Source organism: Aspergillus alliaceus, assembly GCF_009176365.1.
Source record: "Aspergillus alliaceus strain CBS 536.65 unplaced genomic scaffold BDW43scaffold_1, whole genome shotgun sequence".
Classification (NCBI taxonomy): Eukaryota; Fungi; Ascomycota; class Eurotiomycetes; order Eurotiales; family Aspergillaceae; genus Aspergillus; species Aspergillus alliaceus.
In genome coordinates, this window is record NW_022474684.1 from 94,948 (window position 1) to 110,330 (window position 15,383).

A 15,383-nucleotide genomic window follows, 5' to 3' on the forward strand; every position below is an offset into this window, starting at 1 on the left:
TCGGTGGGTAATTGAGAGAATAATACGATCTCAATAACTACATTTCGAGTAGAAGGTCGATGGTGGAGTGTTTATCGAATACGGCAAGATGAAGCTGACAGGCTCTTCAAGAACTGGAGTTCGTGGCTGAGTTCTATCTCCCAAACTGGCCTCTTATGCCTTACACAAGGATATTTGTGAGCTGAATGCGAGAGTAAACGTGCAGAACAATGTATTGGAAGCTCTAATCTAGAGCCGTTGTTCAACACAGCCAGTTGATAATGTCCTTTCCGCAACAATTCCCCCTTCCCGATCGTTCTGTCATTCTTGTGGTCGCTAATGGGTATCAATCTGCAACAGATGTCTAAACATGCAAATTTTACTCTACGAAGCCCATGCGTCACTCAACACCTTCTGTCCTAATGCGAGCGTTTTGGACGCCTCCTCTCCCAGCCACTCCGGCTCCAAGCGATCGATGTTGGCTTCGATCTCCCACGCACGGCCACCTTCCACGTACATGGATGTTCCATTCAGCGAGTTGTTAGACAGCACGCCAGCTGAGATGAGAGCGACTTCCTGAGGGGTGCTGACGGGTAAACCCTCCTTCGTCCAGCGATCCTGTACCTTCTTCGTCAGGGTCGTGCGGGTCTCCGTCATCCAAGGGCAGATTGTATTGATGCGCAGATTGTGTTTATATGGTGATGGGAAGTAGGGGCGAAGAGAGCGCATGAGACCCTGCACCCCGTGCTTAGAGGCTTGGTAGATAGATACACCAGGAGTCTCTTTGAAGCCAGCGGCGCAAGAGAACAATAAGATGGAACGGTCCACACCCGGCCCGCGGTTATGGCGGAGATAAACGCTAGCTACACGGGTGACATAGAGAGAACCGACGAGATTCACGTCGATATCCTTCGTGGACGGAGGCTGACATAGAGCTCAGGACTCTACCCCTTGAACAAGGATGTTTAGGTAAAGACGTACCTCGCGCACCGACTGCAAGCTCAACTTTTGATCGAACCAATTGTTACCAGCATCCATGCTACCCGCTGTGACAACCACATGGTCAATACGTTTGTATGTCTGGAATGCACGGTCGAAGAGGGAGATGACGGTCTGATAGTTGGTGACGTCGACGGTGAAAAAGGATGTCCGGGGAGGTTTTGGTGGAAGGGCAGGGTCCCAGTAGACAGGCCACTTTTCACGGCATTTCTTGTTCAGAGCTTCTCCCCGGATGGTATCAACATCGCCAATGCAGACGTAAGCGCCGCTTTGGCAACAGAGCTGGACGAGGCTGGCGCCAATGCCATTGGCACCACCTATTACAGCGTGGCTTAGCTTCGGGGGCATAGTGGCACCAGAAGGGAACTACATACCCACAATCATGATAACTTTTTCATTGAAGGCCTCCTGAAAGTCGACACCAGGAATGAACTGCGTGAGAGCTGCAGCCGAGTTGGAGGGCTGAATGGGTTCTGAAGGAGCAATCATTATGTAGAAGTAGTAAAGAGGCCACCGTACTCTAATGGAAAGAAATGGGCCGAGGGCAGCCGGAAACGGAAGATTGGAGACTGGGAATCACAAAAATGTTAACTATCGAGCGAAAATCCGGGGGCATTAAGGCACCTTTTATATTGGACGACAACACGCTTGTCTCCTTCGAACAACACCTTTCGTTCAAACATATGCACAGATCCCAAGGCCAATCAGCGTTCATCGCATAGACAGAGACTATCAATGCGAGGTTTTCGATCCCTGGGCCCCCAGTGGAGTCTGCATCGGACGAGCAGTTGTATCCCGAATCCGGTGCCAGAACCTTGTTGGCCGGTTGCTCAAAAAGCACTCCACCATCATCGTTCTTCCCCGCCTGCCAGTATCGCATTTTCATCCACAGTGGATCAACGGATCGGCGGAATGCGGGGAGAGACGTCGGTACCTGGACGTTGATGGTCGCGAGGGATGGATTGCATGATTGTCAAAGTTAATTGGACTATGAGAAAGAGAATAGAGAAAAAGAGTCCGTCCTGAATTTCGTCGTATTTCCCGGAAGAATTTGGCTATGTTGCGGTACATTCATTCCTTGTTGGAAACCTGAGGCCATGTCGTGTTGGGGTTAAATAAATCACTGGACCATGGAAGCCCCTCCGAAGAGACAACCCGCAACACCATTTGATTCCACCTGGTCGCCATACTTGCCCCCAATCACTTTAGAAAAAATAATAACTTTAATCTATTTTATCTTCCGCTTCCGTCAATTCCCAAGCCACCAAGCCACCAAGAAGACAAGACCAGACAAGAGCTAAGGAGAAAGCCATCACCGTCACGGGCGTGGCAGACTGGCGAATGGTTCGATGCTACCATTCCTTGCGCAGCAGAAGTTAACAAGCATAGATTGGGAGAACAAACCCAAGCAACCAATCAGATGATCTTGTCAGCTGTCAGAGACGGGCTATCCAAGCCACAGCACCAATCGCTGCAGCCATCCGGCTCCCCACCAATTTCCCTTGGTAACCGCAATTGGTGAAGGATCATCCCCTCCATCTTTATTCCCTGTTGTTTGTTCTTGGGGGAGGGGGTGCCTTTCCGACTCTGCCAGCCACTAATGCAAGCACCTGTCGGGGCTGAGCCATATAGGTCGGTGCGCTGACGCTTCCCCAGCTGCACGGTGATCGATATGGGTGACCTTTGGAACTATGGTCGCCTGCCGCTGCTTCAACCAGAGCTCCGTCTCATTCTCCCTTCCCCTTTAACTTCCACCAGGACTGGTCGTCTGCAATGATGGGTCAATTCCTTAAGGGAATACGCATGATGATGCAAAGCGGTATTTCTCTCAGCAGTCTTATCCGCATTAGTTATTCGTGATGGAGTGTGCCGAGCGTTTGGTCGAGCCAACAATGAGGCTAGGGGCTCTTGTCCTGAAACTATTTCAGGTCTCTTAGCCGCGTTAGGTAGACAAGAATTACTACGGAGCAAGGTGCTCCGCTAGGATTGTATGGAGTATGTATGCATGCTGTCCTCACTGTCTCTTGACATTTGACCTGCCGAGTGTCCCGATAAAGTCGAATCGACCCCTTCAGTCTGTTGCATTCTACCTATTCCACTTCTACACTGTAGGATTACTTTGCGGCGACATAGCCTTAATTAAAAGTGCTCACTGAGCAATAGAATGCGGTGCAGGGGACAGACGCTGTATTTTGCGTACTCGAATTCTTTTCATTTCTCGTACGAGGCTGACCTTAGAAGGGGGCTTGTGCCGCATTGGTGTCGTCGCTCCGCATTAGTGTGTCTCCTAAGACGGATCCCGGAAGTAGCACTCTGCGCCAATCAGCCATACGTGTTGCCCTAAAGAATTTCCCTATTTACTATTTCAACTTCAGCCCAGTATTCTGTGTTGCCATCTGATCATGTTGAAATGTCAACCTTAGTATGGTACTTTTTAATCTTGATGAGCAGATGTGTCCGAACTTAGATGGAGTCCCGCGAACATATATGTATCTCCTAGGCGGGATTTTGTATCTCCTCCCCCTCGCCCCTTACATAGTCCGATAAAGAGACATCTGAGCTGACTCCGTACTATCTAAATGCCTGAATATATTCTCTTAACCTAATCTTGATTAGATGATTTTAACCATACTGTAACTTGGATTGTGTCTGGGCAACATTAGGATCAACACAATGAACTACGTGAAACGGAAAAAGAGAGGTTAGCACTAGTGAAGGAGGAGTACTGAAATTCTTGAGTTTACCGTAGGTTCATGAATGTGAGCGTTAAGGGAATCATTTAAATTTACTAGGACCAAAAGACGATATACATTAATAGTACTTACTGATCATGCCGATTCGGTTGCTGTTTCGGGCCCGAAGTCAGGCGTTCGACAAAAACAGGACATCCATCGGGCCCGAGCATCGACTTATTCTAAACATATAAAAGACCCCCAATCTCTTAGCGTTGGAAATATACTCGAACACTCATCTGTACAGAAAGCCCCAGGCTTTAAATTCCTCTAAAAAAAAGTGTTTGTTTAATCCCCAACAGACATCATGATGCCACCATCTACTCAACGACCCGTTATCATTGTCGGAGCCAATCTGGTAGGGCTCTCAGCGGCTCTGTGCCTATCCAAACACGAGATACCAACGGTGGTCCTAGAAAAACACGCCTCTATCTCGAAGCACCCAAGGGCGATCGGCTTTACATCGCGGACAATGGAAATATATCGTTGGCTTGGTATCGCAGATCGCATTCCGGAAGTCCCCGAAGACTTCAATCTGATGCGAGCAAGAGTCGAGAGCATGACCGGTAAGTGGTTTGAAAGCACGTCCTGGTCGGGCACGGAAAAGTCTAGTAAGGAAGACTCGACTGTGAAGAAACAATATTCGCCTTCTCGCGGAGCGGCCATACCTCAGGATCAACTAGAGGCCATCCTACAAGAGGCGGTCATCGAACGAGGCGTGAATATCCGACGCCAGCATACGGTAACCAATATCGAGCAGGATCCAAACAGTGTCACCGTCACTGTAGTAGATCCCCAAGGCCAGGAGATACAGATCCAGAGCTCGTATCTTATTGCTGCAGACGGGAATCACAGCACGGTTCGCGAGTTACTCCAGATTCCACGGAATGGTCGCGGCCATATGCAGACAATGCGCAGTGTACTGTTCCGCGCCCCCTTGGAGCAGTACATGCAGGGTGTGCACCAATTCAGTATCGATCAGCCCAATCTCAAAGCGTTCTTGACGACCTACAACGACGGCCGATGGGTCTTGATGTTCCACGATGATGTTGAACGTGATGAGCCGACCCTCCGTGCTGCTATCAACCAAGCGATCGGCACATCAGAAATCCCAATTGAGATCATTACAACCGGTCGTTGGGATTTAGGAGCTCTGGTGGCGGAAACTTTTCAGTCGGGACGCATCTTCCTCGCCGGCGACGCGGCTCACACGCTGCCACCCAACCGAGGCGGATATGGAGCCAACACGGGAATCCATGATGTCGATAACCTCGCCTGGAAACTAGCAGCTGTTTTATCAGGCAATTCCTCTCCCGAACTTCTCGACACATACGATGCGGAACGACGTCCGGTGGCCCTTCTGCGCCACGATCAAATCTTCGCCCGAGCGGATTACAAGATCCATCTCGACAAGGCCACGCCGGCCAGTCAGAAACTCGACGACGACGCCATGGAGTTTGGGCAGCTGTACGTATCAAATGGCTTCATTGGGCTCGATGATGAGCTGCCACGAGCGCGGAAGCCGGACGAATGGGCAGGCCAGCCTGGCACGCATGTGCCACATTTTTGGGTCACCAAAAACCAGGAAACTGTTTCTATCTTAGACGTGCTAGGTGAGGACTCCTGGGCTCTCGTCTCACAGTCGACGGAATGGGGGGAAGCTGTGGCTCAGATGAATTTGAAGTCACCAGTCCGGGTGAAGCATGTTTGTATCGGACAAGATGTACAATATGCGGACGAAGGAAGCGTTCAGGGTATGCTGGGAGTATCTGCCACCGGTGCGTCTCTTCTACGACCAGACGGATACATTGCGTGGAGGACGAAGGAAATACCAGCGAATGCTGCCCAGTGTCTTGACAATGTTGTCGCTCAAGTCTCCTTTCGGATGAAAACCCATCTGGATTGAAGCCCGTTTTTGCATGTTGGCTTTGGAGTTGATGGTTGATTCTGGTATGATCATCTTTTACATAGAATCATTATATTTTGAACCAATATTTGTTCTAGTCCTGAGCCACTATTTAGTAAAAGGCCTATACTCATTCTTTTCGAGTGATTGTGAGTTAATGAATCTATACGTTCGAAATATCGTCTATTCTAGCAATCAATACTACGGATACTGCCATGTCCATAAGGTCATTGTGCAATGCTTCAAGGGCAGAGCCCCGTCACTTTCTTAACGTGTTCTCAATCCAGTCGGTATCCATGTCAATATCAATCTGGTGCAGAACTTCCTCCCACAGCCCTGAGTCATCGTTGATGTCAAAGTTGAAAGTGATATCCCGCATGGTTGGCAGGTCCTGCTGCAGTGGCCAAGGTGACACCTCTGGGGGCTGTTCTTCAACCACGTTCGTAGATGGAGTCGGCTGCTGCGTACTATTTGGAGTCACAGGCGCCTCGACGACAACGTCCTCTCTTCTCGCACGGTTGGGACTGATGGCGGATTGTAGCTCGAGTAGAAGTGAATGTCGTGAGCCGAGGTAGGTGTTTCCACGGTCTGCCATTCCGCGGAGCAGATTTAGTGCTGTTTCCATGGCTCGAGCGTTTGTTTCATTATGCGGAAAGGCTGCATTAACCATTACCAGTAGAAGGGCGGCAGAGAAAATATATTCCCCATCGAGATAGCCATACGTGGCTTGCAGGAAATCAGCATGGTGCCGATAGGTTTAACAAATTCCCACAGCGTAGGGCAGTTCACTTACCAACCAGATTGTGCTTCGCAGCGGCATCCATAATAACCGTGGTTGCACGGGCTGCAGTGATGCAACTGTCGATTACAGCCACCGTGTTTTGTGATAGCCCTTCCTTCCAATCATCCGTAGCAGAATTACCAGTTCCGGCATCCAATCGTCCCTGTATCACGTAGAATACAAGTGGCCTGGCTGTCATGTTCACACACGAGTAAAAGTGTAAGAAAATTGATACTAACTCACGGTTAATATGAGTATCCAAAGTCGAAAAATTAATACGCAGCCGGTCGGGTATCCGGCTTAGCCATTCGGACAAATCGTTCGTGATGCTCTGAACGGAAGCTAATAAGTTCGTACCGGACCGGGGTTTCTTGCGATAGATTTCTGACACCGACATTAGTGTGATGGGTTTACATTCGAAAGAAAAGGGATACTCTCACCTTCTCCAATTCTGCCTAGGACCCTAGACAGTTGAGTATAATATGTAAGCACGATTGATGGCCATGGAACGGTGGGAGATAGTTCAGCTGGGATGGGCCATGTAGTTCCGATATCTTCATCCTGAATCGTGATCGGGTTTCCTGATTTCACTGATAATAAACGATCCAGGCTATACACGGACCACCAGGCCCGACGCCGGCGGTTTCGGTCGTCTTCACTGATCGTAGGATCCGAGACCTCCTGATGAAGGCCTAATGAAATGGCCATGCGGAGAGCAAGACCGATCTGGACGCGAATATTTCATTAGTGGTTTCGATCGCAATCTAAAAGGGCTCTGTCAGACTTACATAAAGAAATGCAGCATCTCGTCGATTGAGGTTCTGCATATAATACGCCACATAGCATAGTACCTCGACGAAAAATATGGAACCTTCTTCGTGGATGTCAGGTAGAAAGCGCAGTGCATGCTTGAAGTATTTGAAGCCCGGGGGCCCGTCGTCCCCGGACCATTGGTTCACCGAGTACATAAGCCCAAAGGCGATGACAAGTAGGACTTGGCAGTAGACTAGGCATGATTCTCGGTTGGAGAAGTCGGGAGGTTGATTGTATACAGCCCGCAGCCGCTCTTCAAAGTCCAGCGGCTGAATGAGGGAAAAGATGGTTCCAATATAGGCGTACTGGACCCAAAACAACCGTTTTGCAAATTCAAAGGGCGGCAGTTGAGGAAGGGCCCGCGTTACTGACCGACGAAGTGATGAAGGGTCATCATATAGGGGACGGACGTCCCACGCTAAATTGGTCGAAGTGGGATTCAACCGCTTCGCTAAATGGGTAGCTGACGACGCACCGACGAACTCTACTTTCATGTCAGCTGCAGTCGCAACAACGACTTTTGCATAGGGGGTTGACCCACGGTGTTCTCCGGATCGGTTCAGGAATAGATGATCAGTGCCCTGATACCACCAGTCATCCCGGTCAAGTGGCACCTCCGCACTGGTGTAGGGAGTCGATTGGGCGGGGCTAGAAGTTGTGAATAGCGAGGGCTGATGACTTTCATGAGAACGTGACGCATTGGCTTGAGACTGGGCCTGCAGTTGAGCTCGAGCTTGAGTTTGAAGTTGACGATAATAACTGTTTCCAGGTCAGGTGCCATTAGGTGCCATGTCATTGCCTGAGGCTTACCTTTCGGGGATGGAAACGCGCTTCTCGGCTTCCGAATAGACACACACTTGCCCGACGTCCTCGCACGCAGCACAGGGATACGGTGGATTGCCAGCGCATCGGGTCTTTCTGTTGCGACATCGATTACACCTGTGGCGAACCGTCAGTCGATCCTACAGCTAATGTATCCACTCATCACTTACGCTACGATCGAGCGTCGGCCATTAGACCGGTCTTCTGAACGTTGCTGTAACCCACCTCGGACCTTTCCCTGCGCCATTGGACAGGCAAAGGACCATATCGCACGTTTTGGTTTTAGTGGAAGATGAATAAACCAGCACCGACGATAGGCGCCGCTGCTGTTGGAGGTCTCTTGCCCGCGGAGTAGATGGTGGGTCTTCAGTGAAAGAGCGCACGGACACGCAAGCTATGCTCCACCCGAGTTCTGCTTGGAGTTGCACAAGTCTTCTTCTACTTCTTGTTGTCTCGGGCAAAAGGTAATCATTGCAACCAGCAGGCGGGAACGTTGTGTATCAGCCAACTTTTATGGCGGTCACACGAATGACTAGTTCTATGAGAACAGTGCGCGGATACGAACCGGTTGTGGAGCCTCAACACAGTCAACCGTGACTATGTAATTTATCGCTGTTATCAGTCCCCCTCCTTTTCTTCCCCACATTGAGGCGCTTAAATGGTACCGTTAATGCAGTACGTCGGCCCGATGGGGCACCACCATCCATACATTCCATCACTTGGACGAATGGAGTGAGATCGCAAAAAAATCACACAGAGAACAGAAAAACCGTATCTCAACAGTAACATGTCTCCAGGAATCTGGGGACCTTCGGAGATGAGTCCGTGAACTAGCAGACTGCCCGTCTTTATTTTCCGGTTATTTTTCTTCCTTCGGAATATCGCGGCAAAATGGGGGAAGAATAGGGGGAGCACGGTCAGGCGACATGAATTGTAACAAATCTCACCAACTCCGACTGGGCTAAGGAAAATGGACATTTTCTCCGTCAAGCATCGGCAATGGTTATATGCGCGATTGCGATCGTAATCTTTGCGTTGACCTTCTTGCGCGTACTGTCCAACTACGCCCGTCTACGGACGGTTCCTGGTCCTCTTTTCACTGGACTATGTGACTGGTGGAGGATATACATCCGTAGTAGGGGCAATTACGGTTATATCCTTGATGGCCTTCATAAAGAATATGGCAAGGTTGTCCGTTTAGGCCCCTATTCTATCAGCGTTTCCGATCCTACCGTCATCTTACCAGTCCATAAAGCACAGCCAGGCGAAAGTGTAACGTTCATGCCTAATCACTGTAGTCTCTATATACTAATCAGCCTCGTAGTCTATATTTGAGAATAATGCATCCATCGTGTTTGCCAAAGAACCGTCGATTGATGGCGCGAGATTTGCCCCTACTGGGAGTAGATTAACGAGCGAGGCTGTGGGGCGGATGCACCTGGAATCGGCAATGCGATATGAAGGCATTGTTGACGAGCTAGCCAGAAGATTAATTGCGCATCTGAGGCGATACCCCTTTGTTCATTTGACTGTTGTCCTTGAATTCTTTGCGGCCGACTTCGTTCATCATCTCAACCCGGAGGAGTGGGCCACACAACACATGCCATCCACCGAGGCGGCCGGAAGTTCCTGGCACAATCACCTAGGCAGGTGGTTGAGGTTACCAATGATAGAATACGCACTACTACAAAGTTCTACAGCCAAGCTGAAAAGGAGTCGGGGTATTTCATTGGCTCGCAAGGTCGTCCAGGGAGGAATGACTGACACGCCATACCACGCTCTGTATGATCATCCTGCAAGGTCCAACCTCAGTCTTGTCAAGACCTCCCTCAAAGCTGACGGCAGGCTGAAGAATATTACTATGGCGTTTGTTTCAACGTTTTTCTTCCTTTTAGAACACAGAGACGTGATGACTAGACTCCGGCGCGAGATAGTCACTGCGCAGGACAAGGGTCTTCTCTCTGACCCACCTCGATGGAGGGAGCTGGGAAGGCTTCGTTACCTTGATGCTGTTTTCAAAGAATCAATGCGACAGCTATATGGCTTGGCCTATGATCATGAGACAGTCGCACCGGCAGAAGGTGCCATCGTCGCAGGATGCTATATCCCTCCGGGAACCACGATTGAACTTCACCCGGAGGTTGCACGAAGGGACCCTGGTATTTATGGAGACGCCCACCATTATCGGCCGGTGCGATGGCTCAATGCCGATCCACAGCAACGAAGGCTCATGGGTCAAAACTTACTATCTCTCAGCACCGTTAATAGTTGCCCAATGGCTCGAGTTGCTTGGCTGGAGCTGAAAAAAGTTATCGTCTTAATCCTTATAGACTTCAACGTTCGTCTTGCTACTCTATCACGAACCTATGCTTTAACTAACACGATCATAGTTCCAGCTCGTTTCTCCCCGTGAAGAACTAGCCCTAGATTCCGGATTTGGCCAGGATGTGCCACCGTTGATGGTATACTGCACGCCACGCCTTGACTGAGGATACATTATGAAGGTTGGAGCGCATTTGACTGTATTAAGGATACATAGATAGGTCGAGATATAAGAATTAAATTGTATATCTTAATCCACTTCCTGGGCCTCCTATATATATATGTAATGGAACCACTAAGTCAGTTCGGATCCTGAGAGAAATACCAAGTATGTAGACAGTAACTAAATCCGAACAAACCTGTCACTGATATTGTTCTATCTCCAATGTCCTTCCTATCGTTATACGACCTTGTGTATTAGTATGGAAGTAGAGCGATCATTCGGAGATATCGGGCCGACACTTCCGAAGGGATGTGACCGTCGGCCCGACACGTGACCTCCCGCGGGGAAGGAGATGACGGAATCAGCGAGAGAATGAACAAGAGAGTGGATGTTAGAGACCTCCAACAACCAGTCAGAGCCCAGAAGGATGGACTTACCCATAGAATGTCCCGCAGTCGTTATCATAACGGGGTGAATCGATGGGAAGGTATATTAACCCCGGAGAATACCCACCCCAGTCAGTAGCATCACTCTTTTCACCATCCTTTCCTATCCTCCCTTTCTCTCTCGATCCGGTCAACATACTAGCATACGAGCACCATGGCCGGAGACGGGAAGATTACCATCTCGATCGATCGGGGCGGCACGTTCACCGACGTCCACGCCATTGTACCCGGCCAACCTGACATCATCCTCAAGCTACTATCCGTCGATCCCGCCCACTATCAAGATGCCCCAACCGAGGGAGTGCGCCAAATTCTCGAGAGAGTGACGGGCGAACCCCATCCCAGAGGAAAGCCATTGAAGCTGGATCGGATTGGCTCTCTACGCATGGGAACAACGGTAGCTACAAATGCGCTGCTGGAGAGGAAGGGGGCACGGTCAGTGCTGCTGACAACCAAGGGCTTCCGTGATCTGCTCAAGATCGGGGACCAATCCCGGCCAAATATTTTTGATTTATCAATGGCTCGGCCAGGAGTGTTACCGGAGGGCGTCGTGGAGGTTAATGAGCGGATTGTCCCGTGCCATCCTGCGGCCGACAAGGATTGCTTCTCCGGAGCCCGCGTGGTGGAAGGCGTGACGGGAGAGAAGTTCCGTGTGGTGCAGGAATTAAACTTGGAGGAGGTCCGCTCGGACCTCCAGCGGTACAAGGAACAGGGTTATCAGTCTTTATCGGTCGCGCTGGTCCACTCTTTTGCATACCCAGAGCATGAACGCCAGATAGGGGAGCTGGCCGAGAGTATGGGCTTCTCCGTCACATTATCCTCCAAGTTACAACCTATGATCAAGATCGTCCCGCGAGGCATGTCCGCTGCCGCCGATGCCTATCTCACCCCCGTCATCAAAACATATATAGACTCGATTTCCTCAAGCTTCGAAGGTGGCTTGGAGCGCCAGCATGAGTGCCGATTCGAATTTATGCAATCTGACGGCGGACTGGTCGATTTTCGCCGATTCAGCGGGCTGAAGGCGATCTTGTCCGGTCCAGCAGCAGGTGTGGTCGGGTTCGCAGCTACAAGCTGGGATCCTACCGAGAAGACACCCGTGATCGGCTTCGACATGGGTGGTACCTCCACGGACGTGTCTCGTTTCGACGGACACCTCGAACATGTCTTCGGGTCTAAGGTTGCGGGGGTCCTCATTCAATCCCCGCAACTCGATATCAACACAGTCGCCGCTGGTGGCGGTTCTATCCTTTCGTACCGCAACGGATTGTTCTATGTCGGACCAGAGTCGGCATCTGCCCATCCCGGTCCGGCCTGTTACCGCAAAGGGGGTCCATTGACAGTCACAGATGCAAACCTGTTCCTGGGTCGCTTACTGCCGGAGTATTTCCCACACATCTTCGGTCCCAATGAGGACCAGCCCCTTGATATCGAAGTCACAACGAAGCTGTTCAACGAATTGACAGAGAGGATCAATACTGAGCGAAAGGCAAAGGATCAACCGGAGTACGCTCCGGAAGAGGTTGCTTTGGGCTTCCTGAAGGTAGCAGACGAGTCGATGGCTCGCCCTATCCGCAATCTGACGCAAGCCCGTGGCTTTGAAACTGCATCGCATCATCTGGCCTGTTTCGGAGGGGCTGGTGGCCAGCACGCATGTTCCGTAGCGGGATCCCTGGGTATCTCGCGCATTATAATCCACAAATACTCGTCTGTCCTCTCTGCGTACGGCTTAGCGCTGGCTGAGGTGGTCAAGGAGTCTCAGGAGCCGGTCTCCGCCGACTTTGCGGCGTCTCAATCGAGCCTCGAGAAGCGTTTCGGTGATATGACGGAAAGCGCTCTAGCGGAGATGAAGACCCAAGGGTTCTCGGCTGAGCAGGTGCGTCATGAATTGTACTTGAATATGCGTTATGAAGGGTCCGACACTAGTTTGATGATCCTGAAACCGGAAGATGACTCTGGTTTCCTGGAACAATTCAAGATTCGACATCGCAGAGAGTTCAACTTCAATTCCGAAAGATCGGTCCTAGTGGACGATATCCGTGTGCGTACGATCGCTTCGTCGAAAGTACGGACCGAGAAGAGTCCCCTTGTTCAGTTAAGGGAGGCCAATCTGCAAGATGTCAGTGGAGCTGCGGACAACACGTCGAATGCCTACTTTGATGGCTACTCCAGCCGCATCGATACACCGGTGTATCTTCTGGACAAGCTTGACAAGAACACCCGCGTTCATGGCCCTGCCGTTATTATCGACAAGACGCAGACTATTGTCGTAGCTCCGAACGCTGTGGCTAAGATCCTGGAAACTTGCATCGTCATCGATCTTAAGGAGGAGCAAGCTGCTGCTGACGGTATTCCTTCAGAGCTCGCTTCAGAGATCGACCCTATCCGACTAAGCATTTTCGGACATCGTTTTATGTCGATCGCTGAACAGATGGGTCGTACCCTACAGAAGACTTCCGTCTCCACTAATATCAAAGAGCGTTTGGACTTCTCCTGTGCCCTGTTCTCTCCGGATGGAGGGCTTGTGGCCAACGCGCCTCATGTTCCCGTCCATCTTGGTTCCATGCAGTTCGCCGTTCGCTATCAGCACCAGAAATGGCTGGGTAACTTAAGGGACGGTGACGTCCTCGTCGCCAATCACCCCAGTTGCGGTGGAACCCATCTTCCCGACATCACAGTAAGTAAACCCGATCGAACATGGATGTCACAAAATCTAAAACTCGCCCTAGGTGATCACACCTGTGTTTGACAAACCGGGTGGTACTGAAATCAGGTTCTACGTCGCGTCTCGTGGCCATCACGCTGACATCGGGGGCATCCTGCCGGGCTCGATGCCCCCGAAATCGACCGAGCTGTGGCAGGAAGGTGCAGCGATCGAAGGCGAGAAAGTAGTCAGCAACGGCGTGTTTGATGAGGAGCGTATGATCGATCTCCTGGTCAACAAGCCTGCGGAACACCCAGGATGTTCGGGCTCGCGGTGCATTAGTGACAACCTCTCAGACTTGAAGGCACAGATTGCCGCCAACACACGTGGTATCAGCCTTATCCAGTCCTTGTTTGCTGAGTACGGTGTCGAAACCGTACAGAAGTACATGTACGCGATCCAAGCCACGGCCGAGACGGCTGTGCGCAACCTCCTGAAGGATCTCCACAAGCGCTTTGGCGGCCAACCCCTAGAAGCTGTTGATTACATGGATGACGGTACTCCGATCAAGCTGAAGGTTACCATCAACGAGTCAGATGGTTCCGCTGTTTTCGACTTCTCTGGTACTGGCCCTGAGGTGTACGGGGGTTGGAACGCCCCGATCGCCATTACTCATTCGGCCATCATTTACTGCTTGAGAGCAATGATCGCCTCCGACGTCCCTCTCAACCAGGGCTGTCTGGCGCCGATCGACATCCAAGTCCCATCACCCAGTATCCTATCCCCTACCAAGACAGCCGCAGTCGTGGGCGGTAATGTCGTGACATCGCAACGAATCACCGACGTTGTCCTAAAGGCTTTCCGCGCATGCGCAGCCTCTCAGGGATGCTGTAACAACTTGACCTTCGGCACCAACTCCAAGGTCGACCCAGACACCGGCAAAACCATCCCAGGTTTTGGCTACTACGAAACCATCGCTGGAGGCAGCGGTGCAGGCCCAACATGGAAGGGCGAGTCAGGCATCCACGTTCACATGACAAACACCCGTATCACTGACCCAGAGATCCTCGAGAAGCGGTATCCGACTCTTCTGCGTCAGTTCACCCTCCGACCTGGCTCAGGGGGCAAAGGACTCCATCCCGGCGGTGATGGTGTCATCCGAGACATCGAGTTCCTCTCGCCAATGGAATGCTCGATTCTATCAGAACGTCGGGTGCATCGCCCTTACGGCTTGGAGGGAGGAGAATATGCACAGCCTGGGCTGAATTTGTGGGTGACTAAAGACCAAGAGACGGGCGAGGAACGCATTGTGAATATCGGGGGTAAAAATACTGTTTCGGTCAAGACGCATGATCGGGTTGTGATCAATACTGCTGGTGGCGGCGGTTGGGGTGCGGCGAAGTAGAAGACTTTTTATATTTGCATGGCTCAACGGTGTTATATATTGAAGCCTGTGACGATTGTATGTAATGAGTTACAACTGATAATCATATGGGATTGTGTTTATGGGATTTTATAAGTACAATTTTGCAAAAAAAAAACCCCCAATATACTTGGATTAGAAATCTGGACCAGCTGTGGGCGAAATCAGATGTCATCTCCGCTATACTAGAAATAAGATCAGCAACTGCTTTATATAGGAGGATAGATGAAACATTTATAGGATTGCGAGACCGACAAGAGTACATCATTTCAGGTTGATGTAGCCGGAGAAGTAAACTACAAGGATGAAATTCGTGCCTGACAAAACGCTCAATATGCGGGCGATACTCTATC

General features: G+C 50.7%; 5 protein-coding genes across 5 annotated transcripts; 3 read left to right on the plus strand and 2 right to left on the minus strand.

Moving 5' to 3' along the window:
* Nucleotides 1-107: 107 nt before the first annotated feature.
* On the minus strand, nucleotides 108-2,122 carry BDW43DRAFT_257556 (putative 3-hydroxyacyl-CoA dehydrogenase). Its single transcript, XM_032039900.1, has 4 exons — nucleotides 1,603-2,122; nucleotides 1,353-1,547; nucleotides 961-1,295; nucleotides 108-903 (listed from the first exon to the last, which is right to left on the minus strand). The coding sequence occupies exons 1-4, from the start codon at nucleotides 1,862-1,864 to the stop codon at nucleotides 364-366; spliced, it is 1,332 nt and encodes a 443-aa protein (XP_031906150.1). The 5' UTR covers nucleotides 1,865-2,122; the 3' UTR covers nucleotides 108-363.
* A 1,816-nt stretch (nucleotides 2,123-3,938) lies between these two features.
* BDW43DRAFT_247 (FAD binding domain-containing protein) lies at nucleotides 3,939-5,745 on the plus strand. Its single transcript, XM_032039753.1, has one exon. The coding sequence runs from the start codon at nucleotides 4,018-4,020 to the stop codon at nucleotides 5,614-5,616; it is 1,599 nt and encodes a 532-aa protein (XP_031906151.1). The 5' UTR covers nucleotides 3,939-4,017; the 3' UTR covers nucleotides 5,617-5,745.
* A 130-nt stretch (nucleotides 5,746-5,875) lies between these two features.
* BDW43DRAFT_295798 (transcription factor domain-containing protein) lies at nucleotides 5,876-8,279 on the minus strand (the record flags this gene model as incomplete). The annotated part of the gene is made up of 7 exons (XM_032044107.1): nucleotides 5,876-6,342; nucleotides 6,410-6,781; nucleotides 6,838-7,123; nucleotides 7,186-7,694; nucleotides 7,752-7,969; nucleotides 8,021-8,149; nucleotides 8,203-8,279. 7 exons carry the CDS (start codon nucleotides 8,277-8,279, stop codon nucleotides 5,876-5,878), a joined length of 2,058 nt encoding a protein of 685 aa, XP_031906152.1.
* Nucleotides 8,280-9,031: 752 nt separating this feature from the next.
* Nucleotides 9,032-10,521, plus strand: BDW43DRAFT_295799 (cytochrome P450; the record flags this gene model as incomplete). The annotated part of the gene is made up of 3 exons (XM_032044108.1): nucleotides 9,032-9,304; nucleotides 9,357-10,370; nucleotides 10,423-10,521. 3 exons carry the CDS (start codon nucleotides 9,032-9,034, stop codon nucleotides 10,519-10,521), a joined length of 1,386 nt encoding a protein of 461 aa, XP_031906153.1.
* Nucleotides 10,522-10,916: 395 nt separating this feature from the next.
* BDW43DRAFT_257564 (Hydantoinase B/oxoprolinase-domain-containing protein) lies at nucleotides 10,917-15,116 on the plus strand. Its single transcript, XM_032039901.1, has 2 exons — nucleotides 10,917-13,640; nucleotides 13,693-15,116. The coding sequence occupies exons 1-2, from the start codon at nucleotides 11,118-11,120 to the stop codon at nucleotides 15,010-15,012; spliced, it is 3,843 nt and encodes a 1,280-aa protein (XP_031906154.1). The 5' UTR covers nucleotides 10,917-11,117; the 3' UTR covers nucleotides 15,013-15,116.
* The last annotated feature ends 267 nt before the right edge of the window (nucleotides 15,117-15,383 follow it).

Bases quoted from the DNA above. Each gene is read 5' to 3' on its own strand.
- BDW43DRAFT_257564 (XM_032039901.1), top strand. From the start codon at position 11,118: ATGGCCGGAGACGGGAAGATTACCATCTCGATCGATCGGGGCGGCACG. The intron at 13,641-13,692 runs GTAAGTAAACCC...AACTCGCCCTAG, and splicing joins CCCATCTTCCCGACATCACA to GTGATCACACCTGTGTTTGA.
- BDW43DRAFT_257556 (XM_032039900.1), bottom strand. From the start codon at position 1,864: ATGAAAATGCGATACTGGCAGGCGGGGAAGAACGATGATGGTGGAGTG. The intron at 1,296-1,352 runs GTATGTAGTTCC...ACGCTGTAATAG, and splicing joins AAAAGTTATCATGATTGTGG to GTGGTGCCAATGGCATTGGC. The intron at 904-960 runs GTACGTCTTTAC...GCTCTATGTCAG, and splicing joins GCTTGCAGTCGGTGCGCGAG to CCTCCGTCCACGAAGGATAT.
- BDW43DRAFT_247 (XM_032039753.1), top strand. From the start codon at position 4,018: ATGATGCCACCATCTACTCAACGACCCGTTATCATTGTCGGAGCCAAT.